The sequence below is a fragment of the Protopterus annectens genome, chromosome 11.part0, assembly GCF_019279795.1.
Source record: "Protopterus annectens isolate FY-2018-M chromosome 11.part0, PAN1.0, whole genome shotgun sequence".
Lineage (NCBI taxonomy): Eukaryota > Metazoa > Chordata > Ceratodontiformes > Protopteridae > Protopterus > Protopterus annectens.
In genome coordinates this window covers 452,849,394-452,876,304 of record NC_056745.1, presented here as the reverse complement: position 1 = coordinate 452,876,304, position 26,911 = coordinate 452,849,394, and the positions used below count along the sequence as shown (strand labels likewise).

Sequence of the window (26,911 nt, the reverse complement as noted above, 5' to 3'; positions counted from 1 at the left end):
TTCGGGCAGATAGCCTAGTAGTACCTACCTATGAACCTATAACAACTATGTAAATTTCATAAGGAGCAGAAATTAGCAGGGAGTCTGACAAGCAGAATTACCCTCCTGGACAGTAAAAACTGTAAAAATGTGTTACCGTTACTTCTTTGGCTAATGTTTTTTGATTGCTAATGTTCGCACAGCACAAAGGACAGAGTTTCACTTCTTTTTCAAAATAAAAGCTTATTTTTGTGCATTTGGGTTGCTTATGCTAACCCATGTAACATCTAGATGTTTCAGACTCAATAACCATTTTATGCAATGATTAAAGAAAACTTATTGTCCTAAAATCTCAGGACATTTGCCATTTTTTCAATGTTTTTTTCCGCGGATAGCGTAATTTAATATTCAATATTTTACAATGACGTCATACACCTCGGGCGGGGTCTGGGCAGTGTGCTACTGCGCTTCTGGTGAGCCAGTGAACTACAATGTCGCCGAAAGTCCTGCTGAGGAGAGCTGAATGAACAGTTACTGGTGCCAAACAGTATCAAGAGGCAGTACACAAATACGAAGCAGTTGAGAGGTACTGCATACACACGCACAAAATAGTGTAGCCAGGCATACTCTCTGTATTCTAAAGAGTACAATCTTTTTCTGAGCGCGTTAGAAACACTCGGTCTTTATTAAGCAATATTACGTCTATAAACATCTACATTGATACCTCTACTATGCATACACCTTGCTTAGAGAGAATATTGCAAATCTAAATGCAATACCTCTCATAGTTTCAGACTGAGCAGCTGCAAATGTTACATGCATTAAGTTGATGGTGCAACAGTTTGAACGACGTGACCATTTTTAATTCCGGGAGAGGGACACCAACAAGCATATGTGAGTACAAAATGGAATTTACTGACTACAACCCTAGACACAAACAAATGTAAGAGATTGCAACGGTAAACAGTCTGGTACCTACCCAAGAAAATAACCAGATAATACCTTCCCTGCAAAAAAAAAAAAAAAAAAAAAACTAGTCTGACTGAGTACATAACTTCTAAGCTGCATATTTCACAGCCCCATTCGTTATGCTTTCAACGTAGACACATTGTAACAGTATTCCCTAATATAGTATAAAACAACACACAAACTTCCTCAGAGCAAATTCCACAACACAACCCCAAACTGCTTGAACTGTCGCTATAAGTTACCGTAAAGCAATATGTCGTTATACTACCCTTGATGAACCGTGCTGGAAACCCTTTACGTCCTTTTTGCCTCTCTCTGCCTTAGTAGTTGTTGTACGTAAGCATACGTCTTTTTATTATTGTTTGTTTTTATGTTAAAAAAAATGTTTATTAATATGTGAGGTGTTTTTTGTTTTAGAAACATGCCAGCTAAAGGTCCTTTACAGTCGGTTCAAGTTTTTGGCCGCAAAGTAAGTATAGATTGCCATGACTTGTCAGCATTTGATTTGATCGACAAATGTGTTAACCGGTAGTGTTGGCCTGGATTACATGTGGACTGTAATGTGCTTTTCTGGAGCTGTGTGTTTTATCGCCTGTTAAATTGCTATGCGCAGAAATATATGTGGATTTGTGTTTTCCTGGTTCAGACCAGTGTCTTTGTAATCCAGTAAGTATAAGCGCTTGGTCATGCTAGTTAGGAACTCGAGTAAAAGCCCTTACAGCGATCTGTGTAGGTATTGTATTGCAGCAGTCCCTTAATTGTGTTCTGCTTATGTAGTGTGATACAGTAACAGTATGTCTGTTGTCAGTACAGTAAAACCCAAGTAGAAAGCGAGCAGCAGAAGGCAGGAGGAAAGTGGATTCTGCTGTCCCAGATTTCATCAAAACTTTTAGCACGGTCTTTAATCCGTTTTGGACAGCTTGTTTACTTAGTATTTCTGCTGTAGAATGCTCAAAGTAAAGATAGAGATGTAGTTTTTAAAAATCTGGATTTGTATGGATTTTTCAGATGACTGCTACTTAGTCATTTAAAGGAATGGTGTTGGGTGCGCGGAGTAGTGCATTGGAAGAGTGCCTGACTTTCCCTTTCTGGAGTATGGGGGTGTAGTTATATTTATTATCAAATCCACCTGTGTGCGCCTGCAGTGACCAATTTTGACTAAAATATTTATTTGATTAATCAGGTGGGTGCACTGGTCTGAAGACAACTATTAGGTTGTGATAGTTACAGTAATGAGCACGTGATGTAGGTAAAGTTAGATTTGTAACTAGCACACAAGCTGTGTAGCAAAAAATAAAAAGTCGTACTAATTTTTAGGAAATACGTATACGGTTACATATACTGAATGTTACTACAATGCAGTTATAAAGTAATTTAAAACCTACTACAGTGCAAGTACCGTTAATTTCTATTTTATGCAAGGCTGTGTATGGTAAATTTTAATTTAGCTATACATAGGAAACTGCAGTCATTAGTGTCAAGGTGATAAAAGATCCAGTTGTGTTAATGATGCATAGACTGAGGATGTTGTTAACAATGTATGCAACAATGAATTCTCGGTTGTGTTTAAGGTGCCTTGTAGTATAGTTGTTCCAAGGAATTATAGGTAAATGAGTGTAGAAAATATTAGCCAGACTTGGTAGAACAGTAATCTTGCCACATTTTGCATAGTGACTGTGCAGACATTTCTCTGAAAGTAGAGCTGTCAGTCTGCCAAAGAGATTATTCTGGTTCCAGAGTTTGGCCACACTATAGGCAAGGAGTTTGTCTTGGGAGTATAACTGTCTGTGTGTGTGTGTGTGTGTGTGTGTGTGTGTGGGGGGGGGGGGGGGGGGGCAGTTGGTCAGTAGTAGTTCAAGGGCTGTGCATTTTGAGTGTTGCTAGAAAAAAGTGAGCAAATTGTAGTTGTAGAAGCTCCATTTGTGCTCTGCCTTTGGGGGGCTGCATTAGCAAATTTTGCTGATTTTTCTCCTGTCTATGTAGCTCAGTAAAGTTATCTAAGAAGCAGGTGGGCAATAGACCCTATTTTTTTTCCTTTGTTCAGTGAGGTAATATTTGACTTTGTTATGGGACCCTAGCTTTTGCTGATATGTTGTTAGTGACACCTAGTAAAATTGCATTTGAGTGTCTGGCATTTTCTCTTAAGATAGTACGGTAAAATTAGTTGGGGCAGTAGATGAGGTTTTGGACGGAACATATTGTCATTGTTAACATTTGAGTAGAAGGTTAGACTTTTTTCAGACAGTATTTGAGAGAGTATGAAGCCTGAAGCTCATTTAAGAAAGGGGCCGAGAAAATGAGTGCATAATCAGCATTCTGAGTAATGAGAGGATCCAGAACCAATGTAGTTAGTTATTAATGGATATGTTGAATAATAGAGGTCCAGGTATAGACTAGGACACTTTGTGTTCACTGGATAAAATGTTTTGTGTGTGCAGTTTGCTATTTGATTGGTTTCTATCGTGAGGTAACTTTTGAGCCACGTAATGGTCTCTGTCAGGTAGAGATCTGTCATAGTTGGGAGCAGTAGTGGATGGAAAATTGTCTCATTATTTGGAAATGTCCAGGAAGGTGGTGAGACTAGTTGAATGTTGTCATTATGTGCTTTAATAGCGCTAAGAAACAAGAGTAAGCTTTTTGTTGTATTATGGTTTGGTTGGAAATTGTGAAGTATGAACTGTACATTGTAATTGGCTCGAGTTTTGTAGAGATTGTCTATACAAGGGATCTAACATAGCTGATATGTGGAAGCCTATTTCTGGAGTGTGCATTCTTAATGCTACCACAGTTTAAGTGCTAAGTTGCTGCTTTATTCACAGTTGAATTTGCTGTGAAGCAAATAGTGGTTAATGAGCCCAGGATTGGGGGAAGTTGTAGACTGACTTTGCATTGTAAAAGCGTAAGGTAGTTGACTGCTTTTTCTAATTTGTTGATGGCAATGATGTAGCAAGTAACTTTGTTAAAAGTGGTGAAAGCGTATTAATAGTTTTTCGTTTCACTTTTCAGAAAACTGCTACTGCTGTGGCACACTGTAAGAGGGGGAATGGTTTGATTAAAGTAAATGGAAGACCCCTAGAAATGATTGAGCCAAGGACTCTACAGTACAAGGTAAGACTTGAGTTCGAGTGCACATGTCTAACCAGTGTAGGTCACATTTCTGTTGGTAATTTCTGTTCTGTTTACTTTCTGGGGGTACTTGAGTCTGAGAATCGCTGTATAGTACAATTGTAGCACAAAATGGTATGATGTAGAGAGCTATGTATTTAAGCTAGGTTTGCTGATTCCTGCAGAACATTGTGTGGATGCCCCCACCCACCCAATACACACAACAGTGATATATTTTTTGTGAGTGTGCCAGAATTTGTTGAATTGCCACACATCTTAAATTCTGGCATTTTGGGGTAGGATTTTTTTGAACCAGGATTAGGACTGTCGTTTTGTTGAAACCTTCACTTAAAGGTTCTGTTTGAATATGCTTTAATTTTTTGCTTGAAGATTGTAAAGAATCAGCAGTCCGTCATTTTTTTTCCCCAATAATGTGAGCTTCTTTCTGAAGTAATGGTATTTGTTTTTATTGACAGTCTTGCCTTATGTGGGACTGCCAGCGAGTCAAATGGCCAAGGTGGCAGTCTACTTAATATGTGCACTGTTTATTAACTTCATTGGTGGGCATCGAAGAGTATTATTGGAATCATGACTGCCTCTGAGCATTTGTGTGTGTGATTGGACAGGGCTGGTTCAGGATTTTGTTACAGGAGTTAACTGTTTAGTATTGATTTGGAGATGAAAGTGCAAGCACTTGTGGAGCTGATGCACTTTGTATTTTTTTTAATTTTGTTCCTGGTTTGTGTGCTGAAGGTGGCTATTTCTGTTTTAGTTCCGCCACACTTGCTAATTATAAGTTACCATGCTCAAAATATGAGCTTTGTGGGCCACTGATTATGTGCACCCTAATATCCTCTGTACGTAAATGTTTTTCCATTGTGTAGCACGTTTAGTGAAGTATGATGTGCACACATATGATGTGCACACTTGTTTTGCGCCAATGGTTCACACTTGAAGATGCAGTTCTAGGTCATTTGAAACCAGTGTTAAGAGAACTACACTTAAGCTCATTTTCTCATCCCTAGTCGTATAAGATTCATAAAAACTGCAATATATCATGTTTCTTGAAACTTAAAAGTTACCTGAGATATTTGCATGATTTTTATTTGAAACTATCGTCATCATTCTATAACTCTTTATATCTCTTTGGTTACTGAATATTTATGCTACTTAATTTATTGCATAACTTAAATGCTAATGCCTGAAAAGGCAACTTAATAATTTATTTTAAATATATTCAAATATATTTATACATTGTCATAATTGTAACATATGGGACTGGGATTGTTGTTTTAGGTACAATTTTTTAACCCCAAAAACACTTAGTAACGTCTACAACCACCTTGGCTATTTTCTGGTAAAGCTTCTGGGTTGGTTTTGGCATGGCACAGAACTTTACGCAATTTGTATTAATAAATTAGTGGTTAATAGAGTATACCTGCAATGTAATTTCTAATTTTTAATTTTTATCTCTAACTTTTATGTTATTTTTACTAAGTTTTTTTACAAGCTGATAAGTATTTCCTTGTAATTAACAATGGTAATTTTCTTTGCATTACTTGAATATGGGGAAGTGACGTGTTTTCAGTTATGATGTCAGTGTATTTATACCTTGCACTTGGCGCCAAACTGTTTTTTGACTCTCTGAAGAAGCTACAACAGTTGTGGTAGCGAAAACGCTGTGGAATATTTTTTATAATAAAAACTTGTGTTAAGGAATTATCACATCTCCAACTTCTGAGCCAGTTTTGTTGGATTCCTGTGCCTTCCTGTATCGTTGGCTTTACTTGGTTCTACAGCTTGTGCGAAGATTCATAAAAAGGATTTCTGCAGTGTGCAAACAGATGCCTTCTGCAGCACTTATGGACTCTGTCTTCCTGTGTGAAAACAGTGAGTTTTCCACAGAGTCTTGGAAGTGATTTTAAATGTATTTTTTTCGTATTGATTACCACACTCTGTAATGTAGCCCAGTAAAAGATCACTTTACAAGGTGGTTTGTAGTCTGCCTGTCTTTCATCCCACCGGGGGGGGGGTCCATAAAACCTTTGATCTTTATGAATTCACAGCTATTTACTTTGGTAGTCAGTTGTGCCAGAACAGGTGAAGCTGGAGTGTCTGGAATCCTGCCAGTACTAGTTGACATGAAGTGAATGGAGAGGAGCACCTCCTAAGGAAATGGGGTGGGTGTACTTTTTCTTTAAATGATGGTGCAAAAAATAGTATCTCTCAAAGATCTATATAGTGAAGCATGAATTGAGTATTGACATTCCTAGTGAATGGACAGAATAGCTTGAAGGTGAGGAATAGTATGTATGTCATCTCTAGACTGCATGCATCTATGAGACTCCCCCCACCACTACCACACACACACACACCTCATTCTTGTAGATTCTGTCTCCCCCACCACCATTTGTAGTGCAGGGGGGTTTAATTTATAGGATTGTGGTGTTATTCCTTCCAAGTAAACACTAGACCGCAAATCAATCTCTGTTGTTAAAAGTTTAAAATCTTTTCCTGTGTAAAGGATGTTTGTTAAAATGTTCACTGTGCAATGCTTAAAGAACGTCCAAGTAATTACCACAGTATGCCTTTTGAGAAGTTTGTAAGGAAGTAAGGGTGAGAAAACTACAGTTGGAATGTTATCTGGTTGGCACATCCCTTAACGTGATTGCAGGCCAGGTGATTAGAGATGAGGTTGCATAACCTTTATAACACTGACAAGGACTTCACCCCTCAAAATGGCCACAGTGTGCAAGTACATTAATGACTGGTTTGTGTGAGGACATTCTGTAATAAAATTATACATATTTTATTCAAAATTACTGGGTATGGAGGGGGTGTACACACCCCTTTTACTTCAGCCAAAGCAGTACTGCCTGGTATTTTCTGGCATAAATAAATGGAAATGTAATTAAGACCATCCACATTTGAAATTTTTGATCAGTAGCTTGGAAATAAACTTTTTCCACCTTGGAAACCAATACCTTTCAAATTGGAGAGGTTTTGTGACAAAATGGCCATCTTAGTTCTATTACAGGTAAAGGATTATATTCAGTTAATTTGCTTTTCTTGTAAAGAAATCTTTTACATTAGAATTCTTAACTTAGCCCTTTTGGGAAATTTTACCGTCTGCTGTTTAATCTTGCAATCTAGAACTACCTGATACCAGAAATTTTGTTTTAGTAACCGTTTATTTTCTTTTGTAGTGAATTTGTTTTTTTAAAGACCTGTTCTTCACATGACTGCTTGCGTAGGTAGGTAAAGTTTGATGTCCTTATATTCACCGCTGTAGTATTCCTTACAAATGGGATTCCCTGCCCAGAAGCCATCAGAGTGGCCAGTTTACCAAAGTCTACCGTTGCTTTCAGGTACGGGGAACGTCACCTACACCCTCCTTGTGTAGGGAAGGTCATAAAGGTGACGTTCAGGTGTACCAGTCCAAATGCTGTTTTAACTGTCTGTCTGTTACCTTTGTCCTTTTTTACTGTCTTTATATCTGTTGGCATTCCTCTGCTTTCTCTGTTTGCTGGAGTCTTCACAGTTGCAGATAAGTGCCCAGTTGGGGTTTTATTTTTTTTTCTGTTTGTTTTTGTACTGTTTGAGGTTAATGTCATCCAGGAAGGGTAAGTGCCAGTGTGGGAGACTTGATTCCCCACCACAATAAGTGCCTTTTTTGCCTAGGTGCTGCTCACTACTATATGTCGTGCTTGATTGTCGGGCGTTTGTCCCCAAAACTCTTCATTGTAGGCTTTCTTCCCTTAAATTGTATCTTGAGAATCAGCGTCTCAAGCTTCTTGCTGGAGATGCTATGGATGGAACTTCCCGTCCCGAGGTTCAGCTGTCAGGGAAGAAGGTGCATAAGGTAAGGCCAGAATCTTCAGTTGCCAGTCTCTGCTGGGAGTTTCTCCTGAGGTTATGAACCCGGAGGGTCGCGTGGTTCTTTTGTCAGATTCTTCTACAGCATCTGGGTTGGAGGTTGGTGGGGATCAGGTGGGCAGCATGTCTGAGGCTTTGCAGGTGTCTGTTTCGGGTGTTCCGAGGGAACCGCGGTTGACTGTTTCCAGGGGTCTAGAGGGGTTCTTAGTTTCTCTTTAGAGAAGAGGTTCTTACTACTGTTGTGGAATGCCGTCCTGAGTCTGGGCCTTCTCTGGTTTCCAGGATGGATGTCCCCTTGAAGAAAAAACAGAAAACTAATCGTGTTTCTGCTGCTTTTTGGGATTCACAAAGTGAGTGGCAGGCCTTTACTAAGGGGTTATTTAATGCTTTACTGGCGTTGAGGCCTCCTCAAGGGGTTTCGGTTCCTGCTCCTCCTCGGTCCTCTTCTTCCCCTAAAAGGCCCAGGGAATTGCATTCTTCCAACATGGATTCTGATGACTCCCTTGCTTATTCTACCTAGGGTCCTTCTCCTTTTAGACTATGGGTCTGAGGAGGAGGATTGCCCTACTCTAGGTAACTCCTTAGGAGGAAATTTACTTTGGGGACAATCTCTAGGATGATGGAATTTAAGTGGGATTGTGCCCTGGTTTCAAATATCCATAAGCAGTACTATGAGTTACTGCAGATGGAGTCAGCTAAACCTGCGGCCATTCTCCTGTCTTGCCTGCTTTACTGGATGTTTTTTCTAATGCCTCTAAAGTGCTGGATTCTCTGCCCCCTGCTCCCAAGAAATCTTACAGGTTTTATAGGGTGCCCGAGGATTGTTCCTTTTGTTTAAATGTCCTGCTGCTGACCCCTCTGTGGTGTCTGTAGCCTCTGGTAAGCCATCTCAGCTGCTTCCTTTGTCCAAGTTACTGCCTTCTGACAAGGACAGTAGAACCATGGATAGACTGGGTAAGAAGTTCTATACTTCAGGTACCCTAACTTTTAGGGCTATTAATTATCAGACCCATATCTCTAGGTGTGCCTTGGCTTTTCTTTTTCAGGCTTGTCCTTGCTTGGTACTTCTCTCAGGTAGTTCGTCATTCTATCAAATGCAGTTATGATGCAGCAAATGCCTCTGCTAGGGCTGCTGCTTTTGGTTCAGTTCTGAGGAGATATTCTTGGCTTAGGCATCAAACTTTGCCTGATGATATGATGGCTAAGTTGATGGAGGGTGCTCTGGATAATACTCATTGTTTTGTTTGGTGAGTCAGCTGCTGGTTTGTTTGCCCCTTCAGAACAAGGGGAAGGCTTTACAGGCGCTTAAGCATGTCTGTTTCTCCTGTGCTTAGATTTCGGCGAACTACCCTTCTAAACTGGCCTTTGGTCGTAGGCAATCTCGCCCTCCTCCTAAAAGTAAAAAGGATAGTAAATGGACTCATCCTGCTAAGGCCACTCGGACTGCAGGGATTATTAAGCCTTCCTTTTGACAAGCCAGATGCTGTCTTACTTATCCTCCTGTTCCCAGCCACATTTCTCTTTCTCTTCACTTTGCTCTTTCTCTTCCTGTTTTCACCCAGGATTCTTGGGTTCTGTCAGTCATTTGGCAGGGGTACTTCATGGTCTGGATTTCCCGTCCTCCTTTTATGAACATTCCTCAGCCTCCGCGAGAGCAACTTACTTTCTTCCCCCAGAGGTTCTTAGAGACCTCTTATCTCTGGGTAGTATTCAACAGGTGCCTGTGTTCCAAAGGGGGAAAGGGTTTAATTCCGGAATGTTTCTTGTGCCCAGAAAATAAGGTATTTGGAGGCCTATTCTAGACTTCTCCCATTTCAACACTTTCTGAAGGTACCTTCCTTTTGGGTGTTGTCCCTTCAGTCCTTTTTTTCCCTCTCTTGCTCTCTCAGGCCTTTCTGATGTCTCTGGACCTCAAAGATGCTTATCTCCCTATTCAGATCCATCCTCTCTTCAGGGGGGTTTTGCATTTCTCTGCTTCCTGGCATTTTCAGTTCTGTGCTTTGCCATTTGGCCTTTCTGCTGCCTCAAAGGTATTCAGATACCTCGCTCCTGTGATTGCCTTTTGCAGGCCTCAAGGGATCCAACCTTTTTTTTTCCTTATTTGGACGACCTGATGAGTCTGGTATTTTCTCCAGAGGTCCTTTTGCAAAATCTTCATTTCACCATTTCTCCTCTTCAGAGCCTATGGTTCACAGTCTGCTTCAAAAAGTCTTCCCTGACTCCTCCTTAGTCATTTGCTTTCTGGTTTGCAGTATTCCCATGGTGCCAATGCTGGCATCCCTGCCTCCTCCAAAGGCATTGACTCTTATTTCTTTCAAACTCTCTTCTTCCATTACAGCCAAGGAGTCTGAGAGTTGTGGGTTTCATGGCTTCCACCATTCTGATGCTCCCTCTGGCCAAACTTCACATGAGGTAGTTCCAGTGGTTTCTGACGTTTGTGTGGCTTCAGCATGCGCATCCTCTAGACTTTCCTGTTCCTCTTCTCCCATGTCTCAAGAAAGAACTTCTGTGGTGGATTCAGCAGTTGTCTCTGAATCCAGGGCTCCGTTTTTAACCTCCTGTTCCCTCTTGGGCTCTCTTTACAGATGCTTCAGATGTGGAATGGGGAGCAACGTTGGGCTCCCTGAGAGTTCAGGGATTGTGGTTGCCTCGTCAGCTGAGGGACCACATCAACATCAAAGAGATGAGGACTCTTAAACAGTCATGTGGTATATCAACAAACGGGGGGGGGGGGATCTTACCGTCTTTGCCAGCTGGCACTTCTGGTATGGGATCTGGCTATCCAGTATCAAGTGACTCTTCAAGCAGTTTATATTCCTTCAGGTCAGAACGTTGTGGCAATGAGCAGGTCCTTCACTCGCTCTCATGATTGGATGCTTCACAGGGATGTTTCTGGACATTGTTCACCAGTGGTGTACTCCTCAAGTAGATCTCTTTGCCCCCTGCTCTGAAACAGACAACTTCGTCAATTTTGTGCCAGTGTCCCAGGTCCTCTGGTATGGAAGGTGGACGATCGTCTCATTTTCTTGGAAGGGGGATGTTTCTTTATGCATTCTCTCTCCTTCCTGTCATTGAGTCTTGTTCAAGATTCAACAGTATGCTCCCAAAATCTTGTTCTGGACTCCCTTTTGGCCACAACAGCACTGGTTCCCTCCTCTGCATCTAGCCGAAGGCAATCATCACAAGTTACTCACAGGGTGGATCTCCTCACACAAACAAGGGGTCTATCATCTATCCCCACCGGTCCATGCTTCAACTGACACTGTAGGAGAAAGGGTTTTGATTCCTCATGGACACTTTTTTTGTTTTGTTTTGTGTTTTTTTTTTTTTTTTTTTTTTTTTTCCTGAGGACATGATGCAGGTCTTGCAGGAGGCCAGGAACCTTACTACTAGGAAATCCTACTTGTCTAAATGGAAGAGGTTTTCAATTTGGTGTCTTTCTCATGACCTGGACTCCCTTTCTGTGGATGTTCCTTTGGTTGTGTCATTTGTGTGAGTTTCTCAATGCTGGTTTGGCCTATTCTTCTATTAAGGCCCACTTATCAGCTGTTTCTGCTTGTTTGCCTTTAACTCTCCCCTTAGCCTCTAGATTGAGGCTAAGCAATTTCTTAAAGGTGTCCTTAATATTAGACCTCCCAAGAAGCCTGTTCCTCCTCCCTGAGAGCCTAAAGGACCACTACGGGCAAAAGAAGTTTTTTTATCTTGCCATGATTTACTACACCTCCCAAAGCTGTCTGCAGCAAAATAAGTACTCCTTCCTATTTTTTTTTTTGTTTTTACTCTTGTCTACCCTCATGGGGGCAGACATCCTGATTCCTTTGGAAAGCTAAATCTGTCCCATAATGCACAGAATGTGAGAACAAATAGCCCTACCATTTGTTGTCAGAATAGACTTCCATTCACTTAGAATGGAACACCTGAAAAAAACTGCCAAGTTTGAGAGTCTGCAGCTCGTGTCATTGACTGGTATGCGCTGAGTTTTACAAATGTTGTTCCTACTGGTGTGCTATACATTCTCTGAAAGAAACTTGCAAAAGTGTCAACAAATTACTGAGATAAAAAGACTTTTCACAAGGAGCAGTTTATGCAAGTTTCAGTTCCTGGCCAGATTACTCTAATCTCCCCTCCTTCAGTTGGCTACAGTCTCACATTTCCAGCTTTGCTAGATTCAACTATTTAGTCAGCTTTGCATGACAGTAGACATAAAAAATAGCCTGGTGTGCCACTAAATCTGTTCCCTTGTATGTCTCATCACTTCTGAATAGCATTTCCCAGGAATACAAAAAAAAAAAAAGCGAACGCATCAGTCCAGAGTTTAGGCCAGTCTATCCATTTTTTTAAAAAAGTCTACAGTAAAATCTTCACCTTGTAATGCATTTTGGCTGCTGACATGGTTATCTTTACCTAGTTATTCTCTTATAGTATAACCTGAACTTATGGTATTTAATGATAAATTTTACAGCAGTTCTCAGTTCCTTAACAATGACCTCCCAAGCCTCTGATATGATTAGTACTTTTTCTTACTATTGCTTTATGTAGTTTGTCGTAGTTGTATACTTGTAACGTGATTCTCATCCTCTCGGCAACAGCCTCCTGGAGAAAACTCTCAAAGCAGATACTTTTATTGATAGAGTACCAGCAGCTGTAGCAGTGATACCACACTCCCAAACAATGCACTCAAACATAGTACTGACAAACACAGGGGAATGTATATGTCCGAATCAAGCAGTGATGAAATTGCTAGGGACTTCACTGAGCACAATTTTACACTTAATCTCTCCATTTCATAATGCATAACATTTGCACCACGTTTACAAAGGCACACCTCCACCTTCCACAAACACAGCTACCCACACAACTGCTATCCGGTTTCTCCCTACAGTTATTGCAAGCCAAGAATAACACTTTTTAATAAGGATACCTTCCAGACAAGTCTGCATAGGTGACTTGATATTTACAGTTCTTGTTATTAGCAGATGTTTTAAACATTGTGACTGGTTATTTACATTTCCTTTTACAGCACATTTGTTACTTTTACTAGTTTATTTTTTAAACCTTGTTTTGGCTGGCATGCACACCTGTAAGGCCACCCCCCCCCTCCCAGGCAGCTATAGCTTTGTCTATTTTGAAAGTTATCTTTTGGCCTGCTTGTGGTTAGGAAGCTTCCCCAGACACTTCAGTGTGACTGCATCAGTATAAGTAAATTAAACTAGTACAATACAGCCAGACACATTTAGTGTAAGAAACAACTGGAAAGATACATTTGATGTACCAAGAAAAGAAACAAGTAAGCCCAGGGATATAATTGGAGTTAGTGTTGGCGCCGCTGCACTTGAGCTCACTCCGCCCCCCTCTCTGCTTCCTATTCTCACCCGCCCCCCACTAGTGCTACATTTCAACTGAACTTAGCCACTTCCGTCATGCTACCCACCAATCACTGAAACTGCCCCACCCCTGTACCCATTTCCTTCTCTTCCACTATTCCACATCCTGTAAAGCACTGTCTTCAGTCTAACTACCTTACAATCCCAAACAACACCTCTCATCCACCATACCCACCCTATCCCAAGCAGGTCTCTCACTCATGACCAAACCCAACTAAGCCATGACAAACTACCCAAACCCACATATATGCACCTCTTACTATTGCTCCTAGGTATATCCACCCTCCCACTGCTAACTTCTATCTCCAACCACCAAAAACAACTTAATTTTACCCACATACCACCAAAAACAACTTAATTTTACCCACATACCAAGAAAAACTACTTCCACTAACATTATTACAACACCTCCTTTTACTCATCTAGTCCCATGTCACTACCAAACCTTCTTTATTCTCTATGCACACATTACAGCCATCACACTACCAGTCCCAAACAACTATAAAAGAACTTTAAGACCCTAAACAAACTACTCCAACTCTATTTTTACCTCAGAACCCAACTTATTAGCTGTGGTGATATACACCCAAACCCAGGCCCACAAAATCTAGGAGCCCCAACCCTCAACCTGAATGATACCCTACTCCACCGAGACAAATCCACACTCCTCATTTTACATTTAAATGTCAGAAGTATACTAAACAAAGTTCGTGACCTTCATGCACTACTCTCCTTTTATCAACCTGAGATAGTCATACTAACAGAGACTTGGCTTAAACCAGGCAACCACAACAATGAAATCACTCCACTAGGTTACAATATAATTTTTAGTGATCGAATAGGTAAAAAAGGGGGGGGGGTTCTGTAGTGTGTAAATCTCACCTCATCCTTGAGAAAGTAGGCATAACCCCAGACCTCCAAGTTGAACTCACTCTAACAAAAGTAGAACTTAATAATAGTAAACACATCAACATCATAGGATGCTACATCCCTCCAGGCAATAATATCCCCATTACAGAAAAACTCCTAGAATGGATATCTTAACTCCCTCCCCCAGGAAAGCATAGTATTAGGAGACCTTAATACTGACTGGCAAAAGTGTTCCAGTCTTAACCCACTCTTCCATATTAACCTACATGGCCTAACCCAACTCATCACTTCCCCCACAAGAACAGACAGGAGAACCAAACACCAATCCACTCTAGGTTGGATACTCGTATCCCACCTATCACTGATATCCCTAGCAGGGTGTCTGCCAGACACTCTGAGTGACCACCAAGCCACATTTACTCATCAAAATCACCACAACTGACCCAAATATCTACGTGCCTAATTAGAAACAAAAACACTTTAACCGCTCCAACTTTATAAACGACCTAAAAATGTGCAACTGGACCTCCCCTTAAAACTTGCCTCTTGATGAAGCTGTACTATATTTCAATACTACCTTCTTAAACACCCTTAACCATCACGCCCCCTCCAGAACAACATGTATTAAAACTAAATATGCCCCCTGGTTAACCCCAGACACAAAATCCCTCCTCAAAAAAAGAAACTAGGCCTGAACCAACTACCTCAATAGTAAAATCCCAATTGAACAAACAAATATACGTTGAACTAAGTAACAAAGCCAAACAACTCACCAAAGCAGACAACATCTTGCTACCAAAAGTTACAGGATAAGCACAGGAACAACCCACAAAAATTCTGGGCAGCAATTAACTCTATTCTACAACCAGGTAAAACAACTACCCCAACCCCAAAAATAGATAACCAAGAAGACATCCACACTCAATTTAATAATTAATTTACAGAAATCATCTAGACCCTTGCAAACAGTCAACCCTATGATAACATCCCCACCCCTGCAAATCCACAACCCATCCCCAACTAACAATTGCCCCAAGTTCAGCTTCCACCCAGAACCAACCATATCCATTGAAAAACTACTCCGCAAGCTCAAGCCAACGTCTCTAGCCGCAGATAAATTACCCGCTGAATAACTCCACCTGGCTGCAGAAGCCATATCATATCCTGTTCCATTCTAATGAACAGTTCAATCTCTGTGTATAGTACCCAAGCTATGGAAAATATCACATATCATCCCTCTACATAAAGGGGGAACCTCCCTGGAGCTCAATAACTATCACCCTATAGCTATACTATCCCCTTTATTTAAAATTTTAGAGCGGGTAATACACAAGCAACTAATGAAATATCTCCTAGAAAATAATCTAATAGCAACACAAAATAACATGGCTTTAGACCCATCCATAGCACGTCCACTGCAGAATTCACCAACATTGTCAATACTCACAGAAAAAATGGACTCCTTGTTTCTGCCACCTTCCTTGACTTGTCCAAAGCATTCGATATGGTTAACCACAATAAACTCCTTTCACTAGCAACGCTAAATCTTACCACCTCTGCCATCGCCTGGTTCAAAAACTACCTAGAGGGAAAGAAACGAGCTGTTATGTGGCTAAACCATCTCTCCCCTTCCCTACCAGTCTCCCTAGGAGTACCCTCAGGCTCCATTTTGGGGCCACTTCTTTTTACCCTCTTCACCAATCACCTCCCAAACAGTATTCCTGAAGCCTCAACAGTGCAATATCCAGATGATACCACCATAACATGCGCAGCCAACTCAATTGACATCCTTCACTCCCTAACTGAAGAATGCTTTTCCCTAGCAGGAACTTGGATTACAAACCAAAGGCTCATTCTGAACCAAAGTAAAACAAAGCTAGTACTCTTTAGCTCCCACAGAGCCACACCTCCCACTGATTCTTTCTTCATCTCCTACTTTAACAAGACCACAATCACCCCCACAAATCATACCAAACTATTAGGGGTTGAAATAGATAATCACCTTAGATTTGACCTATATATTTCTGTAACCATAAAAAAGCACATAAAAAAACTTTGCCTGCTGTATCGCAATAAAAAATTCCTCACTGACCACTCCAAGACTACAATAGCGAGGACTCGCCTACTATCCTCCCTACTTTATGCCTCCCCCCTGCTTACAAATCTGACCTGAACAAACTTGATAGTTGTTATAATGAGTTCAACCTCTCCCATCAGAACACATCCCTGTGAATGACTAAAAAAAACTCAGTTGGCTAGAACTACCACTACTACTTCAACTCCATCAACTATCACTAGCCCACAAAATAATACACAACTCTGAAAACACCCCAGCCCTACAAAATCTTTTGCAACCCTATACAACCGCCAGGCCCTTTAGGTCTAGCACACACAACCTCCTCAAAGTAACCAAACATAACAATGAAGCTGTCTGTCTACAGCCACTTATAGCAAAAACCTGGAACTCCCTTCCTGCCCACATAACTGACGACAAATCCCCATCACAGTTCAAGAAACTTGTTAAAACTCACTTTTGGAATAATCGACTGTACTCCTGTATCCCCCTTGGCAAATGTCACATTAGAACACTTCACCTAACTTAAGTAACTGTGCTAAGCCAACCAGTCATAGTACTGTACCCATTTAGGACTGTTAAATCTATTGCTCATCCCATCTCTCCAGGAGTTAGGGAAAACTACCCCAGCAATGTTGAGCTCTCCATAAGCAACCAAAACCAGGAGAAGACATGTAGTGAATCAATTTGTTATCCCTCTCGACTATAGCGAGCATCATCTACTCTCTCGGAGCCTTATTCTACGTGTCTCTGCTTTTACTCTGTTAGTAAATCTATCACAGGAATCCTAAACTTAGGAATATCTTCGAGAATGAGTGTATCCTATCTGTTAGTTAATATGCATGTCAAAGTCTCTTCTATGGAAATTGTATGTCAAAAGACTGTCCTTAAAACTATTTTTTTTTTTTAATAATGTTCTCTTGGAGCTTTTCTCCCCGGGCCTCCACTGGAAATGGACTTGTAATCTAGTTGGACTCTCCCGGTCAACAAATGTAAAAGAAAAATTAATTAAACATGCCCGTCCAGTTTAAGGCTTTTCCCACCTCTCTGCAATACACTGTTATAATGGCTTTGGCAAACAAATGAAAATGATTGATGGGTGTTGGTTCACGACTCCTATCCATGTCTCTCAACAGTACAGATTTTTGCAGAAAGTCCAGATTGTTTTCATAAAATTGCAGTTTTCTGTCAAATCATTGAACACTGAAGTCAGAAAATTGACAGGCATTTGATTTTCAGACTTCATATCCTTAAGAAAATTCACTCTAGTGCAAAACTTGTTTATCAACTTTCTAAGTTTGTAAGTGCAATATTTATAAATTGTTCCAATTTTTTTGTGCCTTTGTCCCCTATTATTTATGGTCTTGTCCAGATTTCTTGTTCTATGATGTTGAGAGGTATGCTGCCATCCCTTCCTACTGGAACCCAGTTTTATGACCCCTGCTACCAATCCACTTGACAGTCTGCAGCAGTAAATCTTGTTGTCCATGTTATTTGTTTTCCTTGGTTTCATTTCTCTTACTTGTAATGTTGCCTTTACTCGAACTTTTCCAGTCTGACATTTGCTTTGAGTAAATAATGAACTGTCACCCTTATAATGTCAGCACATTTCAATGTTGCCCAATATTGTATTTAGTCTAATAGCCTAGTACCTACCTACCTACCTATGAACCTATCTTCCCCAAGCACCTAAGTAAGCCTAGCCAACAAGGTTCCTTGGCTTATGCCACCCAAGAAAGTTATGTTCCTGTGCCACTGTTGAGCAGAGCCACAGAAGTGATTCCTGGGGTATATTTCCTATTTCCCATCCACTCAAAGATTTTTCTTGGGAGTGCTAATGAGGAACTTTGCTTGACATAGATGGATGGGTAGCTTGTTCCAGAGTATGGGAAGTCTCTGGGACGGGAATCTATCCCTCTAGCATGTCCTCTTTATTGTGGTGACAGGGTTTAGGTCCCTAGAGCATGTAGCTCGGATGGGATTGGGATTTCTTTAGGTGTAGCATGTCCAGCAGCTCTGGGTTTGACACAGCTTTTATATGTTGGGCAGAAATCGCCTCTGAGTAGGCGATATGCTACAGAGTAAAGCTGGAGTTTTTTGAGATGGTCAGTGTAGGGCATCTGTTTGAGGCCAGTAATCCTTTTTGTGAGGTACTTTTGTGGCCTTTCCAGCTTCTGCAGATGTCTTGTGAGGTACATTCCAAAAGGGGCGTTGTACTCTACAATGGGTCTGAGTGTCGTGTAGAAGGGGGACTATGACCTCCTGTTTTTTTTTTTTTTTTTTTTTTTTTTTTTTTTTTTGTGTTTTTTCTTTGAGAAACCTTTTTTGATGACGTGTCACATAGAAGGACTTCCTGACTTCTGTTGCAATGTGATTATCGAAGGAAAGATTACTGACCACCTGGGTCCCAAGGTCTCATAACACATTTGGTGATAAATAGACTGCTGCCTATGTGGTAGTTCATGGGTACAGAGTTTTAACCAAAGGGGATGACAATGCACTTTTTGACATTGAGCTTGAGGCCATGGCTCTGACACCAGGCATCTGTCTCAGTGAGGCCCTTCTGTAGGATGTCCACATCATTTGGGGACTTGACTATTGCTCCTAGTTTGTAGTCATCTGCAAACTTCATTAGCCAGAGGCCTTCTGTGTTAGCCTGTACTTCCTGTACTTCAGAGAAGTAGATACCAAACGGGAGAGGTCCCAGGACTGAACCCTGTGGTACTCCACTAGTCACTGGATTGAAGTCAGATTTGGAGTCTGCAACTTTTACATTGTGGGTTCTTTCAGTGAGCCAGTTGGAAACGCATCTTGTGACGTAGGGATTTATACCTAGCTTAGTGAGTTTAGCTATAATTCCAGAATGGGGGATGGTGTCGAAAGCCTTGGCGAGGTCAAGATACGCTGTGTGAACCACCTTACCCGCATCTACGGCTTTGGTGACTGCCTCAATGAAATCGATTAGGTTCAGGAGGCATGATCTGCCTTTCACAAACCCGAACTGGGTGGGGTCCAGAGTTTGGAGGTTACCAATGTCTTTGTTTGAGTTCCATGATGATACATTCCATGGCCTTGCAGACCAGGCTCGTCAGGCTAATAGGGCGATAGTTCCCAGGATCAGTGGTGGCTTCCCCTATGTGGAGTGGGATAACTGTTGCTGTGCGCCATTCAGTGGGCACAAAGCCTGATGTGCTGCTATGATTGAACATGGTGCTTAGATGGGGAGCCAGTTCGTTTCTTAAGTTCGTGTAAAATGCAGCCTGAGATGTTGTCCAGTCCCATGGATGCTGTGTTTTTGACTTTAGAAAGTGCAGCTTTTACCTGTGTAGTTGTAATTACAGGGACTCTGCATTCTTCCTGTATAGATATGGGCCCTTTTGTGGGTGAGAGGGGGAGGGTAACGTTAGCACTGAACCTGTCTGCCAGAATGTTGGCAATATCACTTGGTTCTGTAATTTTTGTGCCATTGTGCTGCAACTCAGAGCAGATCTGGGTGTTGCCATTGGGATTCTTGACATAGCTGTAGAATACTTTGTGGTTGTCCTTGGAATCCGTGGCGATGTTGTTTTCATAGCTAACTTTGGAGGCTCTAATAAGGGATCTCGGCTTCTTACTGAGGCTGACCAGGGAGCTCCACCACTTATGGCATTTTACTGTCTTTTGCAACAGTTTCTTCCTTATGTTGTACAGTTTGTTTATGGCAGGGGACCACCAGATTGGCTTCCTTTTTTTGGAGGATAGCTTCTTGGTTCCGTTTGGGATAGCACGATCCATGCACTTGTGTAAGTGCTTATAGAGTGCATTTGTGTAGGATTCAGCAGTCGTAACTGTATTGTCCATCTGCATGGGTGTCCTGAAGTTCGCCACTTCTGTCTTATGAAGCACAAAGTTGGCTTTGGAGAAATGTTTTACCATGATTTCCTTAATAGGGGGTGGGATGTGGATATCTAGGTTGATTAGCTTATGGTCTAATCTGACCAACGAGGAGTTGACTTCAGGTGTGGAACACCAGTCACTTATGTTGGTAATGAAAAGGTCTAGGATATTGTTGCCCTTGGTGGGGGTGTGGATAAGTTGATCCAGGGCATTGGAATTTATGAATCCCAGAAAGCGTTTAGCGAAGGAGTTGGTACATGAGTAGTTTTCCTAGTTAATGGTAGGGTAGTTGAAATCGCCCATTATTAGGGTGTTTGGTTGAACCCTAATGTTTTCCAGTATATCAGGAAAAGAGGAGTGGGGATCGTTTGGCATGGTGGGGGATTTGTAGCAAGCTACAATTTGGATTAGAGTTTTGCCCAGAGTTAGTTGCACTTGGATAACCTCGGATGCATTATGCTGAGCAGCTAGCCTGGAGGTGTGGATATCCTTAATGAGTATGGACACATCTCCGCCTTTGGTGTTCCGGTCCAGGTTACGTGGCCGATAGGTATGGTATGAGTTGTAGCCCGGTAGTGCAGGGGTGCTCTCTGGAGCCTTGAACCAGGTCTCTGTCACTGCACAGATATCTATGTTCTCCATTTTAAGGAGTGCCTTAAGTGAGTGCATTTTGAGATCTAGACTTCTAGCATTGAGTAGCATTACCCTCCGTTTTTGCTTGCCTGATCCTGTTATGGTGGTGAATTTGTCATTTGAACCTTGTCTAAAAAAGGCACTATAGGGGAGGCAAAAGCCTTAACCAGTATCCGGAATCCCAGGGGCGACGGGTGCAGGCCATCTCTGGCAAAGCATTGTGGTCTGTCAACCATGTCGTCCCAGGCAAACAGATACTGGATCCCGTTAGAATGACACCAGAAGCTTAGCCAATTGTTGAAGTCTATCATTTTGTCCTTGTACTGCGGTATCATTCTGGACGATGGCAGAATGCTACTCGGGACTAGGGTCATACCTGCCTGGGCTACAAGGTTGGAGAGCTCTTCCACGTCTCTTCGTGTAGTCCAAGTAGGTACGTCTCTGGTCATTCACACCAACATAGACAATGAGAGAGTCATATTTGTACTTGTGGAGTGACCTGAGTGCGTGGGTTATGTGGCAGATCCTGGCACCAGACAGGCAGCTGACAGTAACCTTCTCCTTGTTTAGCCTGGTGAGTGGGACATCAGTGTGCTTGACTGTATGTTTGCTCGTAATATCTGAATAAGTGAGTGGGATTTTCATGACTGCATCAAGGAAACATTTTCCTTCTTTCTGTGTTTTTTTTTTTCTTATTTTGGATTTTTCTTGGCGTATTGATTGATTTTTTTTCTTAGTATATTTTATTTTTTATTTATTTTCCATTTGTTTTACCAGGTTAGTCCGACTGGACCCAAGGTGACCGTTTTCTGCGGAGGCTCTGGGAGAAAAGTTTCAAATAGATAGTAAACAATTATAAAAAATAATAAAAATAAATTATACAAACATAGCTATTTTGTACAAAGAGCATAAAAAATATAAAATGAGTAAAACTGATGCAGCATACAGTGGTTAGAATATTAAGAAACGAACAAGATAATATACAATTGCTTGAACATAAATTTAAAAAAGTTTCCATAGACAAACAGGGTAATAAACTAGAAATCATAACTATATTGATATGATTTATGTTGCATTTATCTTGTTTTAATGGTATGTGTGTATTATTGTATGTATTTACAGTATATTGACAAAGTACTGGGTCACATCAGAGGCTTGGGGAGGTCATTGTTAAGAAATTGAGAACTGTTGTAAAGCTTGGCATTGAATACCATAAGTTCAGATTATGCTATAAGAGAAATAACTATGTAAAGATAACCATGTCATCAGCCAGAATTCATTCTAAGCTGTGCACATTAAGAAATGGATAGTTTGGCCCAAACTCTGGACTGATGTGTGTGTTTTTTTTATTCCTGGGAAAATGCTATTCAGAAGTGAAGAGACATACAAGGGAATAGATTTAGTGGCACACCAGGCTGAGATTTTTTGATGCCTATTGTCATGCAAAGCTGACGAAATAGTTGAATCTACCCAAGCTGGAAATGTGAGACTGTAGCCCATTGAAGGAGGGTAGATGGGAGGAGTAACTTGGCCAGGAATTGAAACCTGCAAAACTGCTCCTTGTGAAAAGTTTTTATCTCAGTAATTTGACACTTTTGCAAGTTTCTTTCAGAGAATGTAGTACATCAGTAGGAACGACATTTGTAAAACTCGGCACATACCAGTCAGTGACGCATGAACTGCAGACTCAAAACTTGGCGTTTTTTTTTTTTTTTCAGGTGGTCCATTCTAAGTGAATGGAAGTCTAGTCGGACAACAAATGGTAGGGCAATTTGTTCTCAGTCTGTGCATTAAGACTGATTTAGCTTTCCAAAGGAATCACAATGTCTGCCCCCATAAGGGCAGACAAGAGTTAAAAAAAAATAAAATTAGGAATGTGTACTTATTTTGCTGCAGGCAGCTTTAGGAGGTGCAGTAAATCATGGCAAACTAAAAAAAAGTTTTTTCATTGTTTGCCCGTAGTGGTCCTTTAATTTTGTTCGGGAAAAACTCTCCCCTTTGCCTCTAGATCAAAGCTAAGCAATTTCTTAAAGGCATCCTTAATATTAGACCTCCCAGGAAGCCTGTTCCTCCTCCCTGGGATCTTAATTTAGCTCTGGAAAAATTAACTCCTTTTTGAGCCTGCCGTTTCAGCTTGCTTGTAACATCTTGGAAGGTGGTTCTTTGTTGGCTCTTACTTCTGCCAGACAGGTGTCTGAGTTGCAAGCCCTTATGGCTTGTCCACCTTGAAGACAGGGTGTCCCTGCATACTAATCCTCCTTTCATGCCCAAGGCGGTTTAATGAGTTGTCGCTTAATCACTCTTATTAATTTGCCTACATTTTTCCCTCCCCTCTCTGCAATCTTGACAGTGAGAGGGGTGCTGCATACCTTGGATGTGCATAGACTGCTCAGATTTTATTTGGATAAAACTAAAGCTATCAGAAAATCTAACTAGTTATTTGTTTCCTTTCATCCTTAAGTCTTTAGGTTTGGCTGGAAAACTATTTCCACTTGGATTTCAAAGGCCATTTCCTTCTGTTTCTCTCCATGGTGAGAACCTTCCATCTATAAAGACTCATTCTACTAGAACTGTGGCTTCTTCTGGTGCCTTTTTCAAAGGCTTAGACGCTAATTCTATTCTTGAGTCTCCTGTCTGGACTTCTGTGCATACCTTTACCAACCATTACCAGTTGGATGGCATCTCCAGGGCTAGAGCTGGTTTTGCCCCTGACCTTCTCTATGGCTTCTTGGAGGGCTCTGCTGCTTCCTTCTCCCAAGTTTCTTCTTGAGCTTTGGCACGCTCCCATTTGTAAGGAATATTTCAGCAGTTGATGTATAGTACAGTTGTGTAAAATCTGACCATAACTGTAGATGTCCTTTCCTTGGACTGCTGTTCCTACTGGGGAGTCAGTTCTGAGGGTGGTACACCTGAACGTCACCTTTATGCCCTTCCCTACACAAGGAGTGTAAGTGATGTTCAGCATACCTTAAAGCAACAGTAGACATTGATAAACTGGCTGGTCGGGAGGGCTTCATGGCAGTGAATCCCCATTTGTAAGGAATACTGCAGTGGTGAAGGCAAGGACATCTACCATTATGGTAATATTTTGTACAGCTGTACCTTCTGTGGACTATTACTGCTATTTGTGGGGAGAATCAAGACGGAAATGAAGCATGTTCTGGAAATGCTAGTTTAATGGGGTTGTCTAATAGTTTACAGTAATGAAATCCAATAATATGGCATTTTGTTTCCATAAGTAACAAAACAAAATTCTGGAATGTGTATTTCACTCCCGATTAATGTGTTTGGTGGAATGAGACATTCAAACATTTTTTTAGAACTATGTGGGTAAACCTACTGATGGTGCAAACTGGCATAAATCTTGCTGACCGTTATAAATCCAGTTTCTTTGCTGCACATTTGCTTCAAATCTCTTGGGAAGATTGGTTGGTTTGTTTTAATGCTTTTGTGGCCCTTTCAGCACTATTGTCTTTTTAGGCAAGGGAAGTGGCAGTTGGGGCCAATTCTTTTAGTCTACTCAAGTTCCTATACTACTGCAACCCCCCGGTGATGTGTCTAATTATCTACTGAGTGCATGAGATAGTGCTGCTGTTGTTTACAAGGCTGTGGAGTGCTAACTACTGTTGCCCGTGTGAGGGTAGTGGAAAGTTGACATGTAAATGCTGCAAAGACAGATGATTTTCTTAATTATCCAAAGTGGATATTGAATTTTTCATTTTAGGTCCGAATCAACACTTTAGGATCTCTAGATTGATGTTATCTGTGTGTTATTTAAATGTGCTACTCGTACTAGTACTGCCTTCTTAAAACTGGTTGGAAAAGGCATGTGTGCATGTACAGTCGCATGTAAAGGAATACAAATGAAGTTTGTATAATACAATGAAACAGAATATGGGTAACTAATATCATACATGTAATTGAGGTGGGTGGAGAGTAGTCGTGTGTTTGTGTGTAGTCAAACTAGTTGCAAGTGATTTAAGCATCCTTTTGGGGGTTAAACTTGCTTTAAGTTTGACTAGGTATTATTTTGGGAATAACTGCTGAAGTATTTGTTTTGCTTTGGGAATTTGCCTCAATCTGGTATTCATTCCTCTTCTTTTAGGATGTTCATAGCTTTGAAGTAAAGTGGTCTTATAAGGTGGCTATTACTGAAACATTTGGGCTGGAATTTATGCTGTTGACCAGTTGCATGCTATTCAATTTGTTTTCCTTTGGCACCAAACAGACACATAATGCAAACCTTTTTTTCTTGTTTGTGTGAACTGTAATGTGATGTACTTGGGATTCTTTCTGTTTTTCAGAATAAAACCTCTCTACAGACTTTCAGACACGAGTTTTCCAGACTTTGACTAGTCCCTATGCTTGCCAATTATTTTTCTCACTAGTGGCTTTGCAGTTTCTTCACTTCAAGCCCATTATTAGTGTACTACTGGCATTTACCTAAAGTGCTTTGATAAAGTATTAATTGTGCATGTGGTGTGAGAATGTAGTTTGCATTTTTGGGTTAAACTTTGGGCACTTAATGGCAGATGCAGGATGGGTAGCTGTCCTTTTTCAGTTAAGGACAGGTGAAATGTATTTCTTGCATTGCGGGTTGCTATTGTGTACCCAGATGTATTTTTTATTACACTTGAGCCTCCCATTTTTATTTCTTAATCTGCTGTTCTTGGGTACAAAAATTACAAACTTGTGTGTTTTGCATGCTTAGGACTGCTTGTCTGGACTTAGCACTGTCAGAGCTGTCAAACTGACAAAGCACCACCCGTAGTTTTGTGAGATACTTTGCCCACTGACCTATTGTGTAAACTGTTCTCCAGATCGGTTATGGTGAAAGAGATGCGTTCTGTCATCCTGGCAAAATTAGTCTGGCAAGCTGTACTGTGTATTGGATGATGAAGAATCTGGCAGGTGCATACTTTGACATTGGTTAAGGGTGAATCTTTTGCTTGTAACAAATGAGTAAACACTGTTTCAACAGAGTGGTGACCTATCTTCTACCCACGTTCCATTTTGGTAGAGGGAGATATAAAGTTGAGTCTGGAACATGTTTGGCTGAAAGCATTTGCTTGACTAGAAGATTTTAGTGGTAAGAGCTGAAAATACTTAGCTTAGAGATGCACAGTGCATTCCAAAATCTATATTTCCAGGCAGTTTATATTCTCCTTTAGTTTTCAGATGGGTGACTTTTTTTTTTTCCTTCCTTCCTTTTTTTTTTCTTCAAGTTGCTTGAACCAGTGCTGCTTCTGGGGAAGGAACGATTTGCTGGAGTTGACATCCGAGTCCGTGTCAAAGGGGGTGGACATGTAGCACAAGTTTATGGTAAGAAAATGTGCTCTTAATTTTTTTTGAAAGTTTGTGTTAGTGCTGGGCCTTAGTCCCATTGTGAGTTTTTATTTTGTTCTAGTTTGTTTGGTAATCCTAGCCTCAAAATTCTGTTTCTGTTCAGAAAACAGATCGGCCTTTGAGTACACCTCTTCTCCACTCTTAAGTGAAATGCGTAAGAGATTGTGTTTTTTTACTTTTCTCCGTGTTCGTCATCTGACACGGTGACTATATAGAGATGTAAAGTAATTGTAAGCATGTTTCTCAAGGCTGAAACTAACTCTATTTTTAAGGAAGCTGCATTAGCTGTTGAGAGATGTTGGCTAAGGTCTTGCTAAATGGCTCTCAAAAAAAATTATATCTTGTGAAAATGTTACAGGCATTTTTGAATAATTATGGGGTAATTTAATTGGCTAAGTAAAAAAGCAGTGGGATGGGGATGTAGGTTCTTTGTCTGCTGTAAAGTGGATTTTTTATCTTAACCGCAATTCTAAAGCATGAACTTGCGTATTACATTTGTAGACATTTGCAAGCTAAGTTGCATTTGTGCCACGGGTGAAAGGACATAATTGGCTGTAAACAGTCAACTGACTGTTCTGGAGTATGCACTGGTACAGATCACTGGTAATAGTTTGTAGGGATTGTCCCCTTCAAGTGAGGGACGGAACAGGTTATCTGTGGTATTGTACTCTTCAGTGAAGGTACATGGGTCAGGAAATTGATTTTAAAGTGATTTAGATGCTGTTGCAGCAGTATTTGCAGGCCATTGTACTAGATGTGTACCTTTTTATTTGCTGACCTGTAGCAGTGCTAGATTGCC

At 40.9% G+C, this 26,911-nt stretch overlaps 1 protein-coding gene across 1 annotated transcript in view; it reads left to right on the top strand.

The window, feature by feature from the left end:
* Positions 1-1,265: 1,265 nt before the first annotated feature.
* The window catches only part of RPS16 (ribosomal protein S16), a 27,010-nt gene continuing 1,364 nt past the window's right edge, over positions 1,266-26,911 (top strand). Inside the window, 4 exon segments of the mRNA XM_044087955.1 lie at positions 1,266-1,284; positions 1,366-1,417; positions 3,955-4,056; positions 25,992-26,088. Coding sequence (XP_043943890.1) covers positions 1,370-1,417; positions 3,955-4,056; positions 25,992-26,088 — 247 coding nt within the window. The 5' untranslated portion in view covers positions 1,266-1,284; positions 1,366-1,369.